General features: G+C 38.9%; 1 protein-coding gene and 1 long non-coding RNA gene across 4 annotated transcripts in view; one reads left to right on the top strand and one right to left on the bottom strand.

Annotated features, from left to right (window-relative positions):
- The window catches only part of efl1 (elongation factor like GTPase 1), a 371,901-nt gene that overhangs the window by 230,482 nt on the left and 114,345 nt on the right, over positions 1–27,074 (bottom strand). For all 3 annotated transcript variants that reach the window (XM_077518226.1, XM_077518227.1, XM_077518225.1), the window contains exons 8-11: positions 20,765–20,888; positions 13,231–13,310; positions 12,982–13,118; positions 12,758–12,880 (exon numbers count right to left, since the gene is read on the bottom strand). In XM_077518226.1, coding sequence (XP_077374352.1) covers positions 12,758–12,880; positions 12,982–13,118; positions 13,231–13,310; positions 20,765–20,888 — 464 coding nt within the window. The remainder of the gene's footprint in view (positions 1–12,757; positions 12,881–12,981; positions 13,119–13,230; positions 13,311–20,764; positions 20,889–27,074) is intronic.
- LOC144016997 (uncharacterized) lies at positions 13,966–26,265 on the top strand. The gene is made up of 3 exons (XR_013283049.1): positions 13,966–14,293; positions 15,346–15,398; positions 15,480–26,265. It is a non-coding gene; the product is annotated as an uncharacterized LOC144016997 (long non-coding RNA).

The raw sequence follows: 27,074 nt of genomic DNA, 5'->3' as shown, positions 1-27,074 counted from the left end.
TAAGCGCTGTTCGCCAAGAAAACAACGCCAGTTTTGAGGGTCTAAACATGCACAGAAACTCATGAAACTTGGCACACACATCTGGCCTGGTAAAATGAGCAATATTTTATTGTTGATTGTGCTATTTTTACAAAAATGACTCAATAGCGCCCCCTAGAAGTTTTTAACGAAGCAGCCCCGGTTGTACGTTTAAGCAAGAACGACGAATATTTTTAGGTGTATGAGGGAGCCCAAGACCTACAAAAAGGTCTCTTGGACCCATATGCTAAAATGAACAGGAAGTGAGCTACGAATTTTTGAATGTCCCATTTTTGACGATTTTTGCACATTCACAGGGGGCAGACTTTTGCCCACTTCTCCTACACGTTTCATCTGACTGAGTTAAGACTTGACCTGGACCATGTCAAGACCTGAGCCAACGACAGGGGGAAAAATCTTGACTTTTCGAAATACTATATGATGAAGGCGGGACATCAAAATTTGTGTTTCGCACTGAAAAAGGATATGCTTAATAACTCCCCGGTACATGCTCCAAAAAATCCCAAACTTGACATGTATGTTTATCGTCAAGGCCTGAAGCTATCTCTATGACAACATTCAGTTATATATGCAGCGTCACCTAGCCCTTGAGGCATGAAAAAAAAATACCCCACATACGGTATTTTGTACAAAAAATGTAAACTCATTCTAAGTGTGATAACGAAGTCATTTATGAATATTCTTTTAGTTTCCACCACTCAAATTGTTCACTGGCTTCACACCGATCCAAACGTATGTACGTTTCCATTTTGTTTTATTCATTTTTGATTGCCCCTTTGGATAATAAAAGTAACATTGTGCAATGAGTACAACGAGCGATGATGTGTATATACACTTTTACAAAAAAATACCAATCAGGGCAACTCATTGCCTAAAAATAAAAAAGGACGCTGATTTTTGCAGGTCTTAACAATCACCAAAACCCGTTGAGCTTGATACACACACTGGCAAAAAAATATTCTAAATGTAAACGTTTATTATGCCATTTTCAAAGAAATTTTGCTTCCAATATGCCAGTACCCCAATGTGCCAGTACCCCAACGTGCAAGTACCCCAACGTGCAAGGACCCCAACGTGGCCCGGGCTGCGAGGGCCCTTTATAGCTGCTCGCAGCTCTAGTTATTCTTCTTCTTCTTCTTCTTCTTCTTCTTCTTCTTCTTTATTCTCCGCAAACGATCGCGATTTTGGGTACCTAAACATTCACGAAAACTCACCGAACTTTGCACACTCCTCAGGCCTGGCGAAAAATTTGATATTATTAAGTCGTCATAACAATGCGACTCGATAGCGCCCCCTAGCGTAGAAAAATAAAAACCAAGCCCGGCACGTTTGAGCTAGAGCAACAAAAATTGGCAGGCACGTGTAGCACCCCGAGACGCACAAAAAAGTCTATTGGGACCATGTAGCTAAAATGTACAGGAAGTGAGCTATGAATTTTTTTATGTCCAATTTTGGCCTATTTTGGCACATTCACTGTGGTCATGCTTTTTCCCCCTTTGCAAACATTTTTCATCCAATTGACTTCAAACTTGGCATTTATCATCTCAAGACCTGAGAGAAAAACTGGGCAAAACATCTTGCCTTTTTGAAATACTATATGACGGGGGCGGGGCATCAAATATTGCCTTTAAAATTTCATTTGTCCAGAAAGAGCAAATGCTTAATAACTCCCATGTTCAAGCTCCAAAAAATTTCAAACTTCTCAGGCAACGTAATAGTCACGGCCTGAAAACATCTATATGATAAAATTCAGTTATACATATAGCGCCACCTAGTGGTTAAAATAAATGTCATACTTTGCGTTTTTAGCTACTGTGCTGAGCTTGTTGAAGGGATCCATTTGAAAATTGGTCATAAAAGGCTTAAGATGTTGATCATGCCCCACACCGAATATTGTAACTTTTCGCCAAAGGGCGTGGCCGCTACGGTGACGCAAAGTCTGAAGATTTTTCGTGAAAATAAAAGCTGCATTAACTTGACCGAGATGATCCTATCTTCTCAAAATTTCACACATTTTATGAGAGTCCTGCCCTAAAGACATCTACTGACTTATATTTCATCTAACTGATAGCGCCACCTAGTGGCAATTTTTTTTATTACGAATTTTCTTCTACGTTTTTCTCCAAACACGTTAACTGGACCTACCTCATATTTGCTCAGATGAGGGTTTCGGCCTTCATGATGTCACAACACGAAGTTTGTGAGTTTTCGCGAATTGCTGTGGGTGTGGCTAAGCGCTGTTCGCCAAGAAAACAACGCCAGTTTTGAGGGTCTAAACATGCACAGAAACTCATGAAACTTGGCACACACATCTGGCCTGGTAAAATGAGCAATATTTCATTGTTGATTGTGCTATTTTTACAAAAATGACTCAATAGCGCCCCCTAGAAGTTTTTAACGAAGCAGCCCCGGTTGTACGTTTAAGCAAGAACGACGAATATTTTTAGGTGTATGAGGGAGCCCAAGACCTACAAAAAAGTCTCTTGGACCCATATGCTAAAATGAACAGGAAGTGAGCTACGAATTTTTGAATGTCCCATTTTTGACAATTTTTGCACATTCACAGGGCGCAGACTTTTGCCCACTTCTCCTACACGTTTCATCTGACTGAGTTAAGACTTGACCTGGACCATGTCAAGACCTGAGCCAATGACAGGGGGAAAAATCTTGACCTTTCGAAATACTATATGATGAAGGCGGGGCATCAAAATTTGTGTTTCGCACTGAAAAAGGATATGCTTAATAACTCCCCGGTACATGCTCCAAAAAATCCCAAACTTGACATGTATGTTTATCGTCAAGGCCTGAAGCTATCTCTATGACAACATTCAGTTATATATGCAGCGCCACCTAGCCCTTGAGGCATAAAAAAAAAATACCCCACATACGGTATTTTGTACAAAAAATGTAAACTCATTCTAAGTGTGATAACTAAGTCATTTATGAATATTCTTTTCGTTTCCACCACTCAAAATGTTCACTGGCATCAGACTTATCCAAACATATATATATTTTTATTTATTTTTGATAGCCTCTGTGGACATTAAAAGCAATATCGTGAATGAAGGATATGCTTAATAACTCCACGGTACATGCTCCAAAAAAAATCCCACACTTGACATGTATGCTTATAATCAAGGCCTGAAGGTATCTCGATGACAACATTCAGTTATAAATACAGCGCCACCTAGCCCTTGAGGCTTATATAACAAAAAAAACCCACATACGGTATTTTGTACAAAAAAATGTAAACTCATTCTAAGTGTGATGACTAAGTCATTTCTGAATATTCTTTTAGTTTCCACCACTCAAATTGTTCACTGGCTTCACACCGATCCAAACGTATGTACGTTTCCATTTTGTTTTATTCATTTTTGATTGCCCCTTTGGACAATAAAAGTAACATTGTGCAATGAGTACAACGAGCGATGATGTATATATACACTTTTACAAAAAATACCAATCAGGGCAACTCATTGCCTAAAAATAAAAAAGGACGCTGATTTTTGCAGGTCTTAACAATCACCAAAACCCGTTGAGCTTGACACACACTGGCAAAAAAAATATTCTACATGTAAACGTTTATTATGCCATTTTCAAAGAAATTTTGCTTCCAATATGCCAGTACCCCAACGTGCCAGTACCCCAACGTGCAAGGACCCCAACGTGGCCCGGGCTGCGAGGGCCCTTTATAGCTGCTCGCAGCTCTAGTTAGGGCCCGAGCAGCGACCGCTGCGAGGTCCCTATTGTTTTTGTAAAAATTATTATTATTATTATTAGGGCCCGAGCAGCGACCGCTGCGAGGTCCCTATTGTTTTTGTAAAAATTATTATTATTATTATTATTATTATTATTATTATTATTATTATTCTTTATTCTCCGCAAACAATCGCGATTTTGGGTACCTAAATATTCACGAAAACTCACCGAACTTTGCACACTCCTCAGGTCCGGCGAAAAATTTGATATTATGAAGTCGTTATAACAACGCGACTCTATAGCGCCCCCTAGCATAGAAGAATAAAAACCAAGCCCGGCACGTTTGAGCTAGAGCAACGTAAATTGGCAGGCACGTGTAGCACCCCGAGACGCACAAAAAAGTCTATTGGGACCATGTAGCTAAAATGTACAGGAAGTGAGCTATGAATTTTTTAATGTCCAATTTTGGCCTATTTTGGCACATTCACTGTGGTCATGCTTTTTCCCCCTATGCAAACATTTTTCATCCCATTGACTTCAAACTTGGTATTTATCATCTCAAGACCTAAGAGAACAGCTGGGCAAAAAGTCTTGCCTTTTCGAAATACTATATGACGGGGGCGGGGCATCAAATATTGCCTTTAAAATTTCATTTGTCCAGAAAGAGCAAATGCTGAATAACTCCCATGTACAACCTCCAAAAAATCTCAAACTTCTCAGGCAACGTAATAGTCACGGCCTGAAAACATCTATATGATAAAATTCAGTTATACATATAGCGCCACCTAGTGGTTACAATAAATGTCATACTTTACGTTTTTAGCTACTGTGCTGAGCTCGTTGAAGGGATCCATTTGAAAATTGGTCAGAAAAGCCTTAAGATGTTGATGATGCCCCACACCGAATATTGTAACTTTTCGCCAAAGGGCGTGGCCGCTACGGTGACGCAAAGTCTGAAGATTTTTCGTGACAATAAAAGCTGCATTAACTTGACCGAGATGATCCTATCTTCTCAAAATTTCACACATTTGATGAGAGTCCAGCTCTAAAGACATCTACTAACTTACATTTCATCTAACTGATAGCGCCACCTAGTGGCAATTTTTTTTCTTACGAATTTTCTTCTACGTTTTTCTCCAAACACGTTAACTGGACCTCCCTCATATTTGCTCAGATGAGGGTTTCGGCCTTCATGATGTCACAACACGAAGTTTGTGAGTTTTCGCGAATTGCTGTGGGCGTGGCTAAGCGCTGTTCGCCAAGAAAACAACGCCAGTTTTGAGGGTCTAAACTGGCACAGAAACTCCTGAAACTTGGCACACACATCTGGCCTGGTAAAATGAGCAATATTTTATTGTTGATTGTGCTATTTTTACAAAAATGACTCAATAGCGCCCCCTCAAAATTTTTAACGAAGCAGCCCCGGTTGTACGTTTAAGCAAGAACGCCGAATATTTTTAGGTGTATGAGGGAGCCCAAGACCTACAAAAAAGTCTCTTGTACCCATATGCTAAAATGAACAGGAAGTGAGCTACGAATTTTTGAATGTCCCATTTTTGACGATTTTTGCACATTCACAGGGGGCAGACTTTTGCCCACTTCTCCTACACGTTTCATCCAACTGAGTTAAGACTTGGCCTGGACCATGTCAAGACCTGAGCCAACGACAGGGGGAAAAATTTTGACTTTTCGAAATACTATATGATGAGGGCGGGGCATCAAAATTTGTGTTTCACAATGAAAAAGGATATGCTTGATAACTCCCCGGTACATGCTCCAAAAAATCCCAAACTTGACATGTATGTTTATCGTCAAGGCCTGAAGTTATCTCTATGACAACATTCAGTTATATATGCAGCGCCACCTAGCCCTTGAGGCATGAAAAAAAAATACCCCACATACGGTATTTTGTACAAAAAATGTAAACTCATTCTAAGTGTGATAACGAAGTCATTTATGAATATTCTTTTAGTTTCCACCACTCAAAATGTTCACTGGCATCAGACTTATCCAAACATATATATATTTTTATTTATTTTTGATAGCCTCTATGGACATTAAAAGCAATATCGTGAATGAAGGATATGCTTAATAACTCCACGGTACATGCTCCAAAAAAAATCCCACACTTGACATGTATGGTTATAATCAAGGCCTGAAGGTATCTCTATGACAACATTCAGTTATAAATACAGCGCCACCTAGCCCTTGAGGCTTATATAAAAAAAAATAAAAAATACCCCACATACGGTATTTTGTACAAAAAATGTACACTCATTCTAAGTGTGATAACTAAGTCATTTATGAATATTCTTTTAGTTTCCACCACTCAAATTGTTCACTGGCTTCACACCGATCCAAACGTATGTACGTTTCCATTTTGTTTTATTCATTTTTGATTGCCCCTTTGGACAATAAAAGTAACATTGTGCAATGAGTACAACGAGCGATGATGTGTATATACACTTTTACAAAAAAAATACCAATCAGGGCAACTCATTGCCTAAAAATAAAAGACGCTGATTTTTGCAGGTCTTAACAATCACCAAAACCCGTTGAGCTAGATACACACACTGGCAAAAAAATATTCTACATGTAAACGTTTATTATGCCATTTTCAAAGAAATTTTGCTTCCAATATGCCAGTACCCCAATGTGCCAGTACCCCAACGTGCAAGTACCCCAACGTGCAAGGACCCCAACGTGGCCCGGGCTGCGAGGGCCCTTTATAGCTGCTCGCAGCTCTAGTTCTTCTTCTTCTTCTTCTTCTTTATTCTCCGCAAACAATCGCGATTTTGGGTACCTAAATATTCACGAAAACTCACCGAACTTTGCACACTCCTCAGGTCCGGCGAAAAATTTGATATTATGAAGTCGTTATAACAACGTGACTCTATAGCGCCGCCTAGCGTAGAAAAATAAAAACCAAGCCCGGCACGTTTGAGCTAGAGCAACGAAAATTGGCAGGCACGTGTAGCACCCCGAGACGCACAAAAAAAGTCTATTGGGACCATGTAGCTAAAATGTACAGGAAGTGAGCTATGAATTTTTTAATGTCCAATTTTGGCCTATTTTGGCACATTCACTGTGGTCATGCTTTTTCCCCCTTTGCAAACATTTTTCATCCAATTGACTTCAAACTTGGCATTTATCATCTCAAGACCTGAGAGAACAGCTGGGCAAAACATCTTGCCTTTTCGAAATACTATATGACGGGGGCGGAGCATCAAATATTGCCTTTAAAAATTCATTTGTCCAGAAAGAGCAAATGCTTAATAACTCCCATGTTCAAGCTCCAAAAAATCTCAAACTTCTCAGGCAACGTAATAGTCACGGCCTGAAAACATCTAGATGATAAAATTCAGTTATACATATAGCGCCACCTAGTGGTTACAATAAATGTCATACTTTACGTTTTTAGCTACTGTGCTGAGCTTGTTGAAGGGATCCATTTGAAAATTGGTCAGAAAAGCCTTAAGATGTTGATCATGCCCCACACCGAATATTGTAACTTTTCGCCAAAGGGCGTGGCCGCTACGGTGACGCAAAGTCTGAAGATTTTTCGTGAAAATAAAAGCTGCATTAACTTGACCGAGATGATCCTATCTTCTCAAAATTTCACACATTTGATGAGAGTCCAGCCCTAAAGACATTTACTGACTTATATTTCATCTAACTGATAGCGCCACCTAGTGGCAATTTTTTTTCTTACGAATTTTCTTCTACGTTTTTCTCCAAACACGTTAACTGGACCTACCTCATATTTGCTCAGATGAGGGTTTCGGCCTTCATGATGTCACAACACGAAGTTTGTGAGTTTTCGTGAATTGCTGTGGGTGTGGCTAAGCGCTGTTCGCCAAGAAAACAACGCCAGTTTTGAGGGTCTAAACATGCACAGAAACTCATGAAACTTGGCACACACATCTGGCCTGGTAAAATGAGCAATATTTTATTGTTGATTGTGCTATTTTTACAAAAATGACTCAATAGCGCCCCCTAGAAGTTTTTAACGAAGCAGCCCCGGTTGTACGTTTAAGCAAGAACGACGAATATTTTTAGGTGTATGAGGGAGCCCAAGACCTACAAAAAAGTCTCTTGGACCCATATGCTAAAATGAACAGGAAGTGAGCTACGAATTTTTGAATGTCCCATTTTTGACGATTTTTTCACATTCACAGGGGGCAGACTTTTGCCCACTTCTCCTACACGTTTCATCTGACTGAGTTAAGACTTGACCTGGACCATGTCAAGACCTGAGCCAACGACAGGGGGAAAAATCTTGACTTTTCGAAATACTATATGATGAAGGCGGGGCATCAAAATTTGTGTTTCGCACTGAAAAAGGATATGCTTAATAACTCCCCGGTACATGCTCCAAAAAATCCCAAACTTGACATGTATGTTTATCGTCAAGGCCTGAAGCTATCTCTATGACAACATTCAGTTATATATGCAGCGCCACCTAGCCCTTGAGGCATAAAAAAAAATACCCCACATATGGTATTTTGTACAAAAAATGTAAACTCATTCTAAGTGTGATAACTAAGTCATTTATGAATATTCTTTTAGTTTCCACCACTCAAAATGTTCACTGGCATCAGACTTATCCAAACATATATATATTTTTATTTATTTTTGATAGCCTCTGTGGACATTAAAAGCAATATCGTGAATGAAGGATATGCTTAATAACTCCACGGTACATGCTCCAAAAAAAATCCCACACTTGACATGTATGCTTATAATCTAGGCCTGAAGGTATCTCTATGACAACATTCAGTTATAAATACAGCGCCACCTAGCCCTTGAGGCATAAAAAAAAACAACCCACATACGGTATTTTGTACAAAAAATGAAAACTCATTCTATGTGTGATAACTAAGTCATTAATGAATATTATTTTAGTTTCCACCACTCAAATTGTTCACTGGCTTCACACCGATCCAAACGTATGTACGTTTCCATTTTATGTTAGTCATTTTTGATTGCCCCTTTGGACAATAAAAGTAACATTGTGCAATGAGTACAACGAGCGATGATGTATATATACACTTTTACAAAAAATACCAATCAGGGCAACTCATTGCCTAAAAATAAATAAGGACGCTGATTTTTGCAGGTCTTAACAATCACCAAAACCCGTTGAGCTTGACACACACTGGCAAAAAAAATATTCTACATGTAAACGTTTATTATGCCATTTTCAAAGAAATTTTGCTTCCAATATGCCAGTATCCCAACGTTCCAGTACCCTAACGTGCAAGTACCCCAACGTGCAAGGACCCCAACGTGGCCCGGGCTGCGAGGGCCCTTTATAGCTGCTCGCAGCTCTAGTTATTATTATTATTATTTTTTTTTTTTTTAAGAATATATTTTTATATTATTATTATTATTATTATTATTGTTATTATTATTATTATCATTATTATTATATAGCCTATACAAGATATAAATTCATATTCTCAGTTTCGTAACCCATTATCCATACATATACATACATATACATACATATACATATATACACATATACATACACATACATATACATACGTCAAATAATCACACAATACTCGGCTCTACCAATTATCAGTTAGAACAGCCAAGGGGTCGAGGTTGGGTTTCGGAATAGCTGGCCGTCGATATATAATTTATCAACGACCATCGAAGTCCGTTTACCCTCCTGTCTATTTTGTTTCATTATAGGAAACAGTACTTTTCGCCGCTCGTTTATCTCTCTTGGGAATTGATCATTCATCCCGAAAGATGTCCCTTTGAGCTCCCGTCCTTTACTTTTTACCAATTCTTTATGTTTAAAATGTTCGAACTTAGCAATAACAGGACGGGCCATTTTTTTCTTACGAATTTTATTCAACGTTTTTCTCCAACCACGTTAACTGGACCTACCTCATATTTTCTCCGATGAGGGTTTCAGCCTACATGATGTCACAACACGAAGTTTGTGCGTTTTCGCGAATCGCTGTGGCCGTGGCTAAGCGCTGTTCGCCAAGAAAACAATGCCAATTTTGAGGGCCGAAACATGCACAGAAACTCATGAAACTTGGCGCACACATCTGGCCTGGCAAAATAAGCAATATTTTATCGTGGATTGTGTTATTTTTACAAAAATGACTCAATAGCGCCCCCTAGAACTTTTTAACGAAGCAGCCCCGGTTGTACGTTTAAGCAAGATCTTTGGAAATTCTTCGGTGTATGAGGGAGCCCAAGACCTACAAAAAAAGTCTCTTGGACCCATATGCTAAAATGAACAGGAAGTGAGCTATGAATTTTTGAATGTCCCATTTTTGATGATTTTTGCACATTTACAGGGGGCATATTTTTGCCCATTTCTCCGACACGTTTCATCCGACTGAGTTAAGACTTGACCTGGACCATGTCAAGACCTGAGCCGACGACAGGGGGAAAAATCTTGACTTTTCGAAATACTATATGATGAGGGCGGGGCATCAAATTTTGTGTTTCGCAATGAAAAAGGATATGCTTATTAATTCCCCGGTTAATGCTCCAAAAAATCCCAAACTTGACATGTATGTTTATAGTCAAGACTTGAAGGTATCTCTATGACAATATTCAGTTATATATGCAGCGCCACCTAGCCCTTGAGGCGTGAAAAAAAAATACCCCACTTACGGTATTTTTACAAAAATTGTAAACACGTTTCGCAATGAAAAAGGATATGCTTAATAACTCCCCGGTGCATGCTCCCAAAAATCCCAAACTTGACAGGTATGTTTATAGTCAAGGCCTGAAAGTATCTCTATGACAACATTCAGTTATATATGCAGCGTCACCTAGCCCTTGAGGCAAAACAAAAAAATACCCCATATACGGTATTTTGTACAAAAAATGTTAACTCATTCTAAGTGTGATAACTAAATAATTTATGAATATTATTTTACTTTCCACCACTCAAAATGTTCACTGGCATCAGACTTATCCAAACATGTACTTTTTTATTTATTTTTGATCGCCTCTATGGACATTAAAAGCAATATCGTGAATGAAGGATATGCTTAATAACTCCCCGGTACATGCTCCAAAAAATCCCAAACTTGACATGTATGTTTACAGTCAAGGCCTGAAGGTATCTCTATGACAATATTCAGTTATATATGCAGCGCCACCGAGCCCTCGAGGCGTGAAAAAAAAATACCCCACTTACGGTATTTTTTACAAAAATTGTTAACTCATTCTAAGTGTTTTAACTAAGTCATTTATGAATATTCTTTTAGTTTCCACCACTCAAAATGTTCACTGGCATCAGACCTATCCAAACATGCATACTTGTGCATTTAGTTTGATTTAATTTTGATAGCCTCTATGCACAATAAAAGCAACATTGTGCAATGAGTACGAGCGATGATGGGTATATATACTTTTACAAAAAATACCAATCAGGGCAACTCCTGATTTTTACAGATCTTAGCATTCAATAAACCAATTGAGCTTGACACATTCATCACACCTGACAAAGAAAATCCACATGTAAAGGTTTATCATGCCATTTTCAAAGAAATTCTACTTCCAATGTGACAGTACCCCAACCTTCCAGTCCCCCAACGTGCAAGTACCACAACGTGGCACGGACTGCGAGGGCCCTTTATAGCTGCTCGCAGCACTAGTTTTATTTTATTTTCTCCCTACCCACATTTTTTTTTTTTTTTTACCGTCTTACTTTTTTGCTCTGTAAAGTGTGATTAATTAAAACGTATTATTATTATTTTTATTATTATTATTAATAGGGATGTCCCTGATACGATCACGTGGTTCCTGACTGGATCAGAATCGGAAGCCGTCTCCCGATCAGGACTCAGATAAATATATGATTTTTTTTTAATAACGTTTTATTAAATCTGGAGTTGGGCGGTGTCACAGAGTGGCACTTCATTTTTCCACACAGCTTAGCGTTCGGCATGGCATCACTTTACTACAGTGACTGGAATGCCATCGAGCGGCGGGGCTAAACAAGGAAATGGCGCTGATGTATTTGGAAGTACCGTATTTTCACGGCTATAAGGCATTATAAGGTGCACCTTCAATGAATGACATATTTTCAAACTTCGCACTATAAGGCGTGCCGCATTATAAGGCATGCCGCATTATAAGGCGCACCTTCAAAGATTTACATATTTTAAAACTTTTTCCATATATAAGGCGCACCGCATTATAAGGCACGCCGCATTATAAGGCGCACCTTCAATGATTGACATATTTTAAAACTTTTTCCATATATAAGGCGCTACAGTAGAGGCTGGGGTTACGTTATGCATCCATTAGATGGTGCTGTGCTAAAGGGAATGTCAACAAAACAGTCAGATAGGTCAGTCAAACTTTATTAATAGATTACAAACCAGCTTTCTGACAACTCCATTCACTCCCAAAAGGAATAAACAGCTGTTTTATTATTTTCTCTCACGTAAAGTATTAGCATTAGCTAGCGATCCAAGATGGCGGGATCTTCTGCGCATGCGCCTCACCGATCGTGCAGTGTCACCGATAGCGTCTTGACAGCGAGACCTGTTGCGGCTCAATATTGATCCATATATAAGGCGCACTGGATTATAAGGCGCATGGTCAGCTTTTGAAAAAATTGAAGGCCTTATAGTCGTGCAACACGGTAGATGATGAGTTATTGTCATCTTTAATGTGGAAAGCGGAGACGGTGCGACTTGCACTTTATTTCGCACCACAACGTGCCTCTGCATTGTCTCTCAATGGGATCATGTAGCAGGAATGGTGAAAATCGCTTCCAGTGTTCAAATCCTTGATAAAGGATTTCCATCATTTATATTGCTCCAAAAACCAAGTAAAGTCAACATGGTGCCCCTAGATGTTGCTGAGTGAATTAAAACTCCCCTCAGTAATATCCAAATGATGAATTCGTCCAGACGACGACCCAAATTATCGCTTTATGATGGGATCAGTGATCGGAAAGCACTTTTCTTAAACTCGCTGATTGGAGATGGTGAAAAAAAAAGAAGAAATGTGTTCCAATTCATACCATTTTTCAGGTCCTGTGTCCTCTCAGGCAAAGTGTCAAAACGGTGCACTCCGACACTCATCAGTTTCTCCACCCTCTCTGCTGGTATGTGTAATGGGCTTGGAAGCCTATTACATACCATTGCTACAGCCAGTGTCAATGAAAATCTCAACTGAAATCATTAATGGGGCCTGAAAGCCAGTGATATCAAGAAATAAATACCAGTAATAATTAAAAAAGGATACAGAGGACCGCCTCAGACACTGGTAACCACTGGCTGCAAATAGCAGCCAGAAGGACTTTAGGGTCAGAGTGACGACAATCCCTGGCCATCACCTTGACACCAAGAGATGACAAAACCTTCTCAACCTTCTCCTTGTCTCTGTTAACGAAAACACTGACAACTTGGCACAAATAATATAATCCGTAAAAATATGCAAATAAGTGAGGCGAATTGATTGCCAGTATTTTACAAAGTCAATTTTATGACCCACCTGCGAGTAACAACAGCATCATATAAACTCCAGATGTTATCCAAGACAAGCTGCACAAAGAGTGGCTTTTTGCCTTTGACCTGTGAAAAACAAGGGGATATAAAATACATTAGGGCAGTCATGTCCAACCTTTTTGCCTTCACGGACATAGGTGCATACTTTTCAGGGACCGGCAACAATTCACAGACGGGTGTGGGGAGTGGGTGACGATGGGGTGGGCGGTGCAAATGCATATTGTACTTCAGAATGATCTCCCTGGTTATTCGAGTATTTGCACGTAGACGGACTCGAGTCTTTGGCTGTCTACCAAGAACGTATCAGGGGGGTAAAACCAGTTAAAAGCAGCACCTGAGGAAAAGTATTACAAGTATGTACTAGGGCCTTGCAATTAATCGAAATTCAATTACGATTTTGATTATTACCCTCCAAGATTGCAAAATAGGCATAACCGTACAAAAACGATTATTAACTCTCTTAATACATGACATATATGTACGTCATAAGCGTCATTGTCCCCGCGTACACATGACGTATATATACGTCATAAGGCTTTTCTTATGCTAGGGTATACATTAGCGTCTGACGCAGCTTTTGAGTGAAAGATCAGGCTTGACTGCGACGTTAACGGCCAGCGGGTGGCAACAACTATAAAAGACAGCCACGATCACGCAAGGATCATGTTGTAGAATAAAAAAAACAGGAAGTGTATGCGTTGACGGGTGGAGGGGGGCGGGGTGCGAGGCGGCCGGTTCGGCTAAAGCGGAGGAAGAAAGAGTGCGAGCGATGGACAGAAAAACAAAATAGTTAACACTAGATGAGTTATTTTCGGCTGTAAAAGCATCGTCATCAAAGGATGATGGCAGCGATCAAGTTTCACGTCGAAGAAAGGCGTCGAACAGCTGTTGAGCGACGCTCCGCCGGCCTCGTCAAGCGAGGACGACTACCGGGAGACCGGGAGGACGATCGATCATCACAACAATCACACTGATTTGGATGACGAGTATAAGCCAGATTTGGATCCTGACCAGGGAGTCTTCTCTGAACCCCGCTCCAGAACGGGGAGGTAAGGCCCGCTAACTTGCTAAGCTCCCCTAGCTCACACATCACCCCCAATGCCATCATAAGGCAGTTATATGCATCATTTTGTCCTGCCATAGAATAAAGTTGCCAGTAACACTAATACATGTTCAAGTCATGCATCTTGTAAATGTAATGGACAAATATATGTGTGTGTGTGTGTGTGCGTGTGCAGAATCGCTAGGTTGATAGACGGACTTGTGTATTGTTATTGTTTTAGTTGTAGTCAAAGTTTTAGAGAGAGGTGGGGAAATGTCAATATGTAGCAAAAAACAAACAAACAAAAAAAAAAAACAGATCGACTGTGAACCCTGTGGTAATTTTACATGTACATATATATATATATATATATATATATATATATATATATATATATATATATATATATATATATATATATATATATATATATATATATACTAGGGGTGTTAAAAAAATCGATTCGGCGATATATCCCGATACTACATCGCGCGATTCTCGAATCGATTCAATAAAAAAAAATCGTTTTTTTTTTTTTTTTTTTTTTAAGAGCTCAGAATTGTTCATTCGGTAGTCTTACCGATTCAACGTCTTATCATCATTACCTTTTTTTTTTTTTTTTTTTTTTTTTTGTGTGAATCGATTTTTAAACTTCCATTTTTAATGGAAAAATATTCAACAAAACGTCTGACTTCCGGTTAGGATTCACACCTTGAGCATGGAAGAATGTTATATGAACGGAACATTAAGCCTTAATATTTTATTTTAATGCTGTTCAAACATGAAACAGATTACAACCTCTATAAGACTGAAATTTCAGATAAATAAATAATACATTTTCATATAAATCTTACACTCTACAAGCTTACTGATTAGTATTTTCTAAATTTGAATGAAAAAAAATCACAACAATCGACTTATAAATTCGTATCGGGATTAATCGGTATCGAATCGAATCGTGACCTGTGAATCGTGATACGAATCGAATCGTCAGGTACTAGGCAATTCACACTCCTAATATATATATATATATATTTATTTTTATTTTTTGTCAATTAGAGATGCATCCAGCAGCCAGAGAGCTTGGCCTTCCTTTGTTGGTGCAAAGAAAGGTGAATGAATGTAGCCTACTATATTTCATATTGTAGCAATAAAATATCTAATATTTGCAATTGTGGTTCTACAATGTACAGGTAGTGCATCTAGAAGTTGTGGGGATGGTTGGAGCTGGCGGCGAAGCGGATGGCAGCCGAAAGACATCCCACATACTCGGTCAGGCACTTATGGACATAGTTCACTTTGTTAGTTCAATAGTTCTCATTTTTGTTGTCAAAAGCACTTTTTGTAATGTTGTTTTTGTTGTTTTATAGAAGGAAAACATTATTTAGATGTTTCAGGTGTCACAGAAGAAATAATAGTGTTAAAGTCAAAGTTGTGCTTGAAAGCCCTTTTTCTCCCATTTCTTGGTCAAAAATGGGAATTTTCACAAAACCTAGCCATATTCAAACACTGATAACTAAAGAACGGAATAAGATAGAAATATGCTTTTTTTTGTCGAAAAAGAAGATAGTCTAATCTTTCTTTTGGTATGTCCCATGTTTAAATAGCATTAGAACTCAATATTCTGTGGGCCTTGCAAGATCAGCCAAAATCCAGGAAAACGGCTGGTATCGAGGGGGGTTGCTCCATTGAAATGGCTGGTAGTCAAAGTGAATACTAGGGCTGAAACGACATTTCTGCCTCGGATAGCCGCTGAGAAAGTCGTAGACAAGCTAACGGCAGTATGAATGACAGCACACAGGGCTGTGAGAAGCCACATTTCAAAATAAAGCTTACTTGACCAAGTAGTATACGCAGATCAATGCATTGTAGCACTTTTATTTTGAAGTTGTTACCGGAAGCGTGTCATCGGGGCTGAAGATGTGCGTTTGTGAACAATGGCAACATAAATGCACCAAACTGTTGGGCCAGACGTCAATAACGCAACTTAGTCCTGAAGTCACTTTCAAGCCCCAGGTAAGAGGCTAAGACGTAACTAGAAAAATTTCCACATAAATTTCGGATGTGACTGCTGACTCTTGCAAGGTGGAAAGCCGAATGCACTGAACAGTTTGACAAGTTTTGGTGTACTTTACCTCTCAATCAGTCAGCAAGCTAGCATTAGCATGATAACTTAGGGTTAGCATGCTAACCTAGCATTAACATGCTTACATAGCATTAGCCTTAACATGCCAAGTTAGCATTAGTATTAATATGCTAACTTAGTGTTAGCGTGCTAATTTAGCTTGCTCAGCTAGCATTAGCATTTGTATGCTAAATGCGAAAAATTGCAACAAAATGAGCTAAAAATCACATCGGTTGGTTAATGTATGTGCGCACAGCGTGGCTTGGAAAAAGGTGCTTAATTTGTGGCTCTTTTCACCCCTTCTCCATTCATTCCTATGGAGCTTTTTGGCGGGTTTTTATGGGAATTGCGTCGCCATGGTAACTCGGAATTCTGGAAAAAAAAATGGCTCCCCGCCGAGTCAGATCGAGCCGCATCTTTTGATACCTCATTTGTGCCGGTACATTCAATGGTTCGGGACGTATTTTTTCTGAATAATTCCGCTATAATAAACGTCGGGGCCATTTTCAGGATAGTAATATGTGCCTGCTTTGCTTCGCAAGCAGTAGCTTTGCTCCGCAGCGGTCACATAATTATGCTGATGTTGTATTGTACGGCTCCTGTTGCCAGCGTTTAGCCGTGACTGCTAGCTAACAGCGAGCTAACAGCAGTGTTAGCCGCCATGCGCAACCCTAAACCGGGCGCTGGTTTGTCCGCCTTTTCAGCCGTGTTGAGTTGATGAATGATGAATGAATCTAGTCATTTGAATGGCTCTTCAATGTGAACGATGGGAATAATCTCTCTATTGACAGCGGACAACAACATTATACACGTTTTAAGGCTCTAAAACCCCGCACCACACAGTTTATATACTTTTCTCGAGGCATTTACATTTTCTCAAATTCTCTCGTTTAAACATTCTCAATGTTCAAATTTTCATAAATTTGATAAAATATTACATATATTACTGTGTAAAAAAATAATAATAAAAATAATCTGCAAAACAGCAAAGCCATGAAAAGTGAACCATGTTATAGCGAGGGAATGCTTAATTTTTAAAAATATTTCCTCCCTTTTGACCTTATGGAAGTGGCCACCCTACGTGAGGACTAGCAGTTCAGAAAAAGGGATTGATGGACTGTACACACTTTGATGCTGACAGCCTGACTAAAGCCTGGTTCACACGGCAAGAATTTAAAATTGTCGGCCGATTTCCAATCTTTGACAGACACCACACGTGAAGAGAAAAAAATCACGGGAGTTCCAGTTTTGAACGTACCGTGCGTGGTGTGAGGCAACACTGCACTATCAACACACTCCACACGAGCCGAGTTCATTCAAGAATGTGACAGGAAGTCTCGCAAAACCTCTCGAGATTAAACGTGGCTTCCGAGTCGTCAACATGAGTCGATCCTGGTTTTCAGCCGAAAAAGCGGCATAAAAAGAAAAGGTGTTGTTTAAAGGAGTGTAAATGGGCACTGGCGAGACATCGCTTGCCCTCGGCTCGGTGCTGGCGCCGCGCGTTTGGCGGATACCACGTTTATTTGTGGAGAATGTGTGTGCGTGTATAAAAAATAATAATAATACAAATAATTTAAAAAAATAAAAAGAGTGTAGTAGTGCGAGCACGGATTCTCTGCTGCGTCATGACTGTTTTGATTTTGGATTCCCCACCGGCTTCCTCGCTGGCTCGCTTTCTGATTGGCTGCACGTAACTGTCAATCTGCTGCGCGGAGCGAAATCGGGCCAAAAAATCCAACAGGTTGGATATGTCCGATTTCAAGTCGGGGGTCCTTCCGAGCGCCGATATCTGGAGGCGCTGTGTGTGGTGACAAGACACATGGCAGGATTATCTGTGAAGATTATCGTTTGCGTCTCGGCGTATCCTTACGATTGTCGGGAGGGGAAATTCGGGGCTAAAATCGGGCCAATTCTCCTGCCGTGTGAACCAGGCTTAATTTGCCGTTCCTAGGGCTGGGTATCGATTCAGATTTCCAAAATCGATTTGATTCGATTCAGAAGGGCTCGATTCGATTCGTTATTTTAAGCAAAAACATTCCCGAAGTCGATGCTAACTTCCTGTTATCATTTGCTAACTTCCTCTTAGCGCTAGGCTAGCGATGTTTTAAAAACGAAGCGCATTTTGTATTTAAGTAAACAGTGGATGTCATTCTTAACATTTTTTATTTAGTTTTACAATTAACTCCAACTGCGGTGTCTTTAAACAGATAAAAGGACGCTTCGGGACAACCGAATAACATACGCTATACACTTGCTAGTTGCTAATGCTATGCAAGTAAAATGGTGCATTCAGGGTATTTTCACAGCATCAGAAACTTCGGCTTTCTTCGATAACATCTTAAGGGGCAAATGATTGGTCATTTAGCTCAATTGGCCGATTGTTTTGACTGATGTTTGAAGGCCAATAATAATCGACGGCCAATTAATTGGTCGGGCCTTGTTTGGCACATTAATTTACGGGAGGAAATGTATTAAAAGTATCGTTTCATGGTTTTATGAATCGATATTGGGCTATGAAAAGGAATATCGATTCGATAGATATATCGATATTTTAGACCCAGCCCTAACCGTTCCTACTGATCACTTATCAACAAACAAGGCTTACTCAAATGTGCTATTTATATAGCCGATAAAAAATGCTATTGTGGGTCTGACGTCACTTTAGTTCCATTGAATAAAATCTATGGGAAGAGATTTGTCTAAAATCTCACGGTTTCAGAGGAAAATATTTTGCTGACAAGCTTGTTGATTAGCTATCCAAAAATGAAAACCAGTTGGTTGTTTTGTCTTCTGTATTTATACTTGTTTAACCAAGAAAGTAGGCTGTGCAGATATGTTTTTATTTCGATCCAAATACCCGATTATTCGCTAGACTTTTCAGTAGGATATCCCAATACCAAAATATTTGATAGCTGCAACCCTAATAATAATAATTTTGAGTTGTTTTGTGGCACACCCACAAGCCACACAAGTTATTTCACCAGCCACGCCTGTCAAAACTAGATTGTACCCCACAAGTCATATTGCACAAGCTGCACCCCAACTTCAAATTTTTGCAAACATAAATAGTTATTTATTATTATAAAGTCTGTTTGGTTCAAAATTTGCTTACATATTTTTTATTTGTCTTAATATTTTCAAATGTTTAAACATTTGCTTGCTTTGAACAAAAACAAATAATCGTTTTGAATAATCAGGATTTCAGTTATTACCACAATAATCGTGATTATTATTTTTTCCAAAATCGAGCAGTCCTAGCTAAAGATATTAAAAAGCTTTCTCTGACAACAACAAAAAAAAACAAAAAAAACAAAACCCTCTCAAAAATATCGTACACAGATAAAATGTATTTATCCCTCTCAAAATCAGAGAGAGACCTGTCTATAGCTCCGGAATATGATTTTTGGATTCAAGGTTGTGAAAATGTATTGAAAATGACAAAGCACACAAATTTACAACTTATCCAATATCAAATTCTTCAGAGAACACACATGACTCAATACATGATGAAGAAAATGGGACTCTCAGACTCCGACATTCGTCTCCAGTCTTCACAAAACACTTATTTTCATGCTTTATGGTTGTGTACTCCAGCTATGTATTTCTGGACAAAAGTCTTGGAAAAGCTTTCCGCCATCTTGGACTGTAGGATACCTTGGTAGATTTTTGATGTAATGAGTGGTGTGTGTTTCTTTACTTATGTCTGAATCTCCTCCACATATTTTATACAGCTAGTTCAATACCAGTGCTGTAAACACATCTTTAACTCATTCACTCCCAGCCATTTTCACAGAAGCAGTCCCGTTCGCTCCCGTCTGTTTTACTGGATTTTATCTCATTTTGCAAGGCCCACAGAATATTGTGTTCTATTGCTATAAAAGCATGGAACCAATCAAAAGAAAGATTAAAGTCTCTTCTTTCATCAGGAAAAAAAGTATGTTTCTATCTGTTTCCGTTTTGCAGCAATTAGCATTAGAAGAGAGCTAAGTTTCATCAGTTTTCACAAATCTATTTAAACTTGTGAGTAATTGAGCTATTTTTCTACATGGCCCTGGTTGATCTCCTTTGCTCTGCTGCCACCTGCTGGCCGTTTGTGTAATAACTACAATTTCTGCAACCGTTCTTTGCAGTTAACGGCTGCATCAAAGCCTTCTGTATGCTCTAGCATAAAAAACAAAACAAAACAAAAAAACGTATAAATACGTCTTTGGGACACTTAGAACATAAAAAAACGTATTTACACGTTATTGGGAGTAAATGAGTTAAGAATGAATATTTATGATGAAATCATTTTTAAATTATATTAAATCTATCATATTCACTTCAGTGAATGTTGTACCATGATGACATTACCTGAGCTCCCTTCATGATCTTCTTAGCCTTTGCATTGAGGTAGAAATCCCCCCACAGGGTTTTGAGAAGCACCTCTGGATTTATGCCCATTCTCTCACTATACATGTGGGCAAAATGTTGGATGCTGCAAAAATACAACAATAACAAAATCAAAGTCTCAATTTAAAAGGTCCCTGGGCAAAACACATGAGTACAAGTACAAATAATATGATTTCAATGATTACTGTGTTAAAAACGCAATGACAAGTGCTTGTAAAAATGAGATATTTATCGTGAATTTCCAAAACATGGCAGCTTACTGGCGACGCCCCCTTTTTTCGAGCCGGGACACTCGTGACGTCACCGCGAGTACGGAACTTGGCGAAAACAATAGGAGGACATGGAGAACTGCACGGATAGTAAGGGGCTTTCTGACTCGCAATCAAGTGTAGAGTTGGAATTTGACGTCCCCGACTACACAAGCAGTCTTCACACGAATATATTTCAGCCCAGGAATGTATCCAGCTGTATCGGTTTGAGCCTTTTCTTGATGACGGTTCTGGTGCAACTGTGTCCGGTCGTCTGCGTTACAATGAAGGTGGCTGTGACCAGTTTCAAACTGCTGAGGTAAAGGACGACATCAGCAGGGTCCAGAACACAGAATGGTAAATCTTACTCTTCATTTTAAAAGGAAATTATGGACTAACAATGCTGTTTATATTTTTGTATGGGCGAAATAGCAAACGCTTTGTGGCCAAAATGTAGCTTGGTTTAGTCCAATACACTCAAATTATTATGCTTGTTATAGTAAAAAGCTAATTTATATTGGTAGTAGCAAAATGAACTTATCCATCTTAAAATGCAAACCATTAACTAAATGCTGCTTACTCGTTGTCCTAAGAAGTGAAGCCACCACTGCCCCTTTTACATTGGCACATGCCAACCACTGTCAGACTCTAATTCACAATGGAAAAAGTTTACAACATGCATTTTGGAAATTAGATTCACCTCATACCATTCAGATGCATGACACTTTTTTTTCCTAAAGTGCTTGAAATACATAATCCAAGTAATTCTCAAATAATGAACAAATTCTTTGTAAATGTTATAAATGGCTGGGAAAAAAAAGTTGCTTGTGCTTTGCAGGTGTTCCTGTGGTAACTGTGTAGCAACGGCAACAGTGAAGGAGAGCGTTTGCTGTCAGAGTCCGGAGCGCAGCAGAACCAGTGCATCACCCATCACTGGACGTTCAAAGCGGTGTGCCTCAGTGTGGAAGTCTTGCAGACCGCTTACCGATTCCTTCTTGTGTAGTGTCAGTAAAAAGGAGAACATTTCCATCGAATGACTACAAAGGATACCACGAAATATGATATAAATAAATGCAATTATACAAAACAAATACATGCCTTTTTCTTTTCATCAAAATTATAAATGAACAAATAGAGAACAATCAGCTATGCCTATAAATTTACAATTTTATTTTACAAATGTACAAATTGCATCTTGTGAGTCCTCAGTCAAACTATCCAGTGATTCATCTCCCACAAGAAAAAAATAAATAAAAATATTGAAAGGCATCATTGCGCTTCCTACAGTTGGTCACAAAATCCAATATCCGAGTCTGAAATTGTCATTTCTAAAACTCAGCTATTACTCCACTGAAAAAGTTAACGGTAAGTAAAGTGCGAATTGTATGACCGCACAGCCTCTGCCTTGTCTGGCTTCTGAAAGTCTGCACACAGTGGTCGGCGTTCGTTCTGCATTTCCTGGTCCAGCGGCAGCTTTCAAGGAGTGTGTCCTCATCCAGATTGGCCCCCTGACAGATGGTCTCCACAATGTTCTTAAGATCCTCCACATATTCTGTATTCTGTACACAATAATATACCCAATTATTTAATCGTGTTGTACATATATGCAAAATAATTAGAATTAACTTTCATTTCTATTTCTAATTTTTCCCACTATGTTGTGATTAGATTGAATTCTAATTGTGGATGTTGATATTTCAAATAAAAAATACATATGAAATGTTGGCTGCCCCAGGACTTTGCGCACAATACAGGACCGTCTCGGAAAATTAGAATATTATGGCTTTTTTTTTTAATTTTTTTTTTTACTTGGTCTGAGGAACTATTCTAATATTTTGAGATAGGATATTTGAGCTGTAAACCATAATCAGCATTATTAAAACAATAAAAGGCTTGCAATATTTCAGTTGATTTGTAATGAATCCAGGTAATATTTACACCTACACAGCCATTTTATTCTTTGAAAAATGCACAATACATTTGTAAATTACATGTACATGACAAATTTGAACACGAGGTGGGGTGAGTAATTTGTTTTTCCATAAATTGGTGTGTTATCAATCATGTATATTGTACAATAAAGTTACTCACATTTTGGATGCAAACACCAGATACGTCACCCAAATCATCTTCCAAACATGTCGCCTGTGTTGCAGTTTCATTCGAGTCATACTCACTCCATAAGCATCTCATCCACCATCTGAAACAAAGTTTGAGCTGTTGTTAACTTCAACACATATGCACAGCACAATACATAATACAAAATAAAATAGACAACAAATGGAAAGCTAGCAGTTCCTCATTAGAAATTGGTACCTTTTCATTCACTGTATATTAATTTGGCAGTGGTTATTTTTGCCACAAGCTTCTAAAATAAGTGCTGTTAACTTTCTAGATTGTAGTTCTTACCCCACATTATAGCCAAGTGACAGCTTCAGGGCCGGGAGCGGGTCAAACGAGTCTTCCTCGAAATGTGCGCTGTACAACACTGACGTTGGAGTCAGGTGTCCATTTATCTCTCGTCCGTTGTACTGGCTTTGTCCATTTTTCGCCAAGAGCTGCATCTTGAGGGAACCGAAAAAGGCTCACGCCATCCTCCCTTCGATTACAACAAAATCTGGCCACGCAACAAGACGCATTGTAGAAATTCATTTGATGATAAAACACACAGCAGTCATAAGCTTTCAGTGGCAAAGCAAAGACGCTGACTTCCGTCCTTCCGCTGACGTCATACCCGATTCGGCCGCTGGGAGCGCGCCAATGGCCAGATTTTGCACTGGTAATTTAAAAATATGAAAATACTATTTTAATATGTTTTGACTCGACGAGCCGCTCAATTTGTCATGTATATTATATCGTTCTAAACAACATATTAAAAAAATGTCCTGAGCTGTCCCATACACTTTAACGTATTGTGTCATTCTCTATAGCAAATGGATAAACCAAAATTTCCTTCAGCTAAATGAAAACAAAACGGAGCTCATTGTTTTCGGCAATAAAGAAAAGAGGATTGACGTTAAAAAACAGCTTGAGTCACTGTCTTTAGAAACTAAAGACCAAGTTCTAAATCTTACGAATAGACTAATAGACTCAGACCTGACCTTCAGCAATCGTATTAAATTAATCACTAAAACAGCCTTTTACCAGCTGAAAAACATATCCAGACTGAAGGACTGCATGCTTCAAGCAGACCAAGAGAAGCTTATCCATGCCTTTATCTCCAGCAGACTAGATTACTGTAACGGTCTTCTGACTGGACTCTCTCAAAAGAACATGAGACAATTGCAGCTCATTCAGAACGTTGCAGCTCGAGTTCTGACCAAAACAAAGAGATCAGAACATATTACACCAGTACTTATGTATGAAATGTGCTTTACAAATAAACTTGCCTCGCCTAGAAAAACATCTAATTTCACGGTTTGCAGACGATATATTCTTCTTGACAAATCTTAACACCCTTCCTAATTTGGTGACTTATTGAGGAATTTGGCAAATTCTCAGGTTATAAAATGAATAATACAAAATCAGTGCTTATGTTTTTGAATGAACACGACAGACTAAATTTAACTTTTAACACTAATTTCACAATCGCTAAAGATGGCTTTAGATATTGAGTTAAAATTACTCCTGAAATAAACAAAATAGTTCCTGCAAACTATAACCCCTTGGTAGAAGAGGTCACAGAGTTGCTGAACCGATGGTCTAACTTACCTATTTCCATGATAGGGAGAGTGAATATCATAAAAATGACAATCTTAGCCAAATTTCTGTATTATTTTCAGACACTTCCTTTACCTTTACCATCTTCCTATTTCGATAACTTAAATAAGGTATTCAGAAAAACAAGATTACGTCTTAAATTATTATATATGCCTTATGAACGAGGCGAATCCCAAATTTCAAGTGGTATTACATGGCGGCACAGCTGGTATCGGCCTCTCATTACTTTGACACGAAAACTCCACCATCTTGGGTTAATATTGAACAACAGTCTATTCCAGAATTTCCAATATGGAATTATCTTTATAATGCACATTTGCATAAACTGAGAAACAAACTAAAAATCCCTTCCTGAGGAATACTATTATTATATGGCACACAATACATGCACATGTGGGAACTTCCTTGAATGAGTCTCAGTTTACTCCATTATGGCATAATGATCGGTTTATACCTAGCAGAGAAGATGGAGGATTTAAATAATGGAAAACGAAAGGTTGCAATTAAAGATCTGTACAATAATGGAAAATTGCTTTCTTTCAATGATTTATTTGAAAAATATCAAATTCCTCAAAAACATTTTTTAAATATCTGCAAGTTAAGAATTTTCTATCATCAATGTTTAAGGAAATTAATCATTTACCGAAATTAACACCAATTGAGCAAGTGGGAACACAGCAAGTGAAAGGCCTGTTGTCCAAATTTTATATTCTGATTATGACAAACCCCAAGGACTCGCTCCCATAGATAAAATTGATGCATGGAGAAGGGATTTGCATGACGACATAGAGGAATCGGATTGGAAAGGGCTTGCTTGAAAGCGCAAACGCAAACAATTAATACAAGATTAAAATTATTACAGTACAAATAGTTAACAAGAGTGTAACAACTATGGCCTATGGCCCAGTCCACCCTCTAATATTTTTTTTTGGTTTGCTTCTTCAAAAACAAACTCTCTGCAGTTGCATAAACATTCCACAGCTCAGACAGGACCTAAGCTTGGTTAGCTCTGCAGGTGGTCACTCAACCACAAACAAAGCTCTTTTGAAGCCGCTGACTAGGTGACATAGGAATTTATGCGTCTGCCGAAAGAGTTTATTCAAGCCCGACTTCCCGGGGCCTGAGAAAACACCTTCAATGACTGGGAATATACAAACGACTGATCAAAGTAATGTTTATGACCTCTTATCAACCACAAAGGATATTCTGGCGTCGCGCCCCTCCAGGGGGCAGTCCTGGAACGTCTAGATGGAGCAACAGCACCGTCAAGTGGTGAAACTTGGAACTATCCTTAGTGACAATTTTTACAAGTAACCGCATTTTACACATTTATACCATCTTCTCTTATTTATTTTTGATAGCCTCTATGGACAATAACAGCAACATTGTGCAATGAGTACGAGCGATGATGTGTATATATACAATTACATAATATACAAATCAGGGCAAATCATTCCCTAAAAATAAAAAAGTACACTGATTTTTGCAGATCTTAACGTTCACCAAAACCCATTGAGCTTGACACACTCATCACACCTGGCAAAAGAAAAATCCACATGTAAAGGTTTATTATGCCATTTTCAAAGAAACTCTGCTCCCAATGTGCCAGTACCCCAACGTGCAAGTTCCTCAACGTGGCCCGGGCTGCGAGGGCCCATTATAGCTGCTTGCCGCTCTAGTTATTAGGGCCCGAGCAGCGACCGCTGCGAGGTCCCTATTGTTTTTCGTTCAAATTATTATTATTATTATTATTATTATTATTATTATTATTGTTATTATTATTATTAGGGCCCGAGCAGCGGCCGCTGCAAGGTCCCTATTGTTTTTGTAAAAATTCTTCTTCTTCTCCTTTTTTCAACGCAAACGATCGCATTTTTGAGGACCTAAACATTTACGAAAACTCACCGAAATTTGCACACTCTTAGGGCCCGGCGAAAAATTTGATATTCTGATGTTGTCATAACAACGAGACTCGATAGCGCCCCCTAGCATAAAAAAATAAACCCCAATCCCGGCACATTTGACCTAGAGCTACGAAAACTGACAGGCACTTGTAGCACCCCGGGACGCACAAAAAGTCAATTGGGACCATGTAGCAAAAATGTACAGGAAGTGAGCTATGAATTTTTGAATGTCCAATTTTGGCCCATTTTTGCACATTCACTGTGGTCATACTTTTCCCCCCTTTGCGAACAGTTTTATTCCGATTGACTTTAAACTTGGCATGTATCATCTCAAGACAACAACTGGGCAATATATCTTGACTTTTCGGAATACTATATGTCGGGGGCGGGGCATCAAAT

This window comes from Festucalex cinctus, chromosome 4 (genome assembly GCF_051991245.1).
Source record: "Festucalex cinctus isolate MCC-2025b chromosome 4, RoL_Fcin_1.0, whole genome shotgun sequence".
Taxonomy (NCBI): Eukaryota; Metazoa; Chordata; class Actinopteri; order Syngnathiformes; family Syngnathidae; genus Festucalex; species Festucalex cinctus.
Note: the sequence above shows the minus strand (reverse complement) of the source record. Positions and strands in the feature narration are given on the sequence as shown.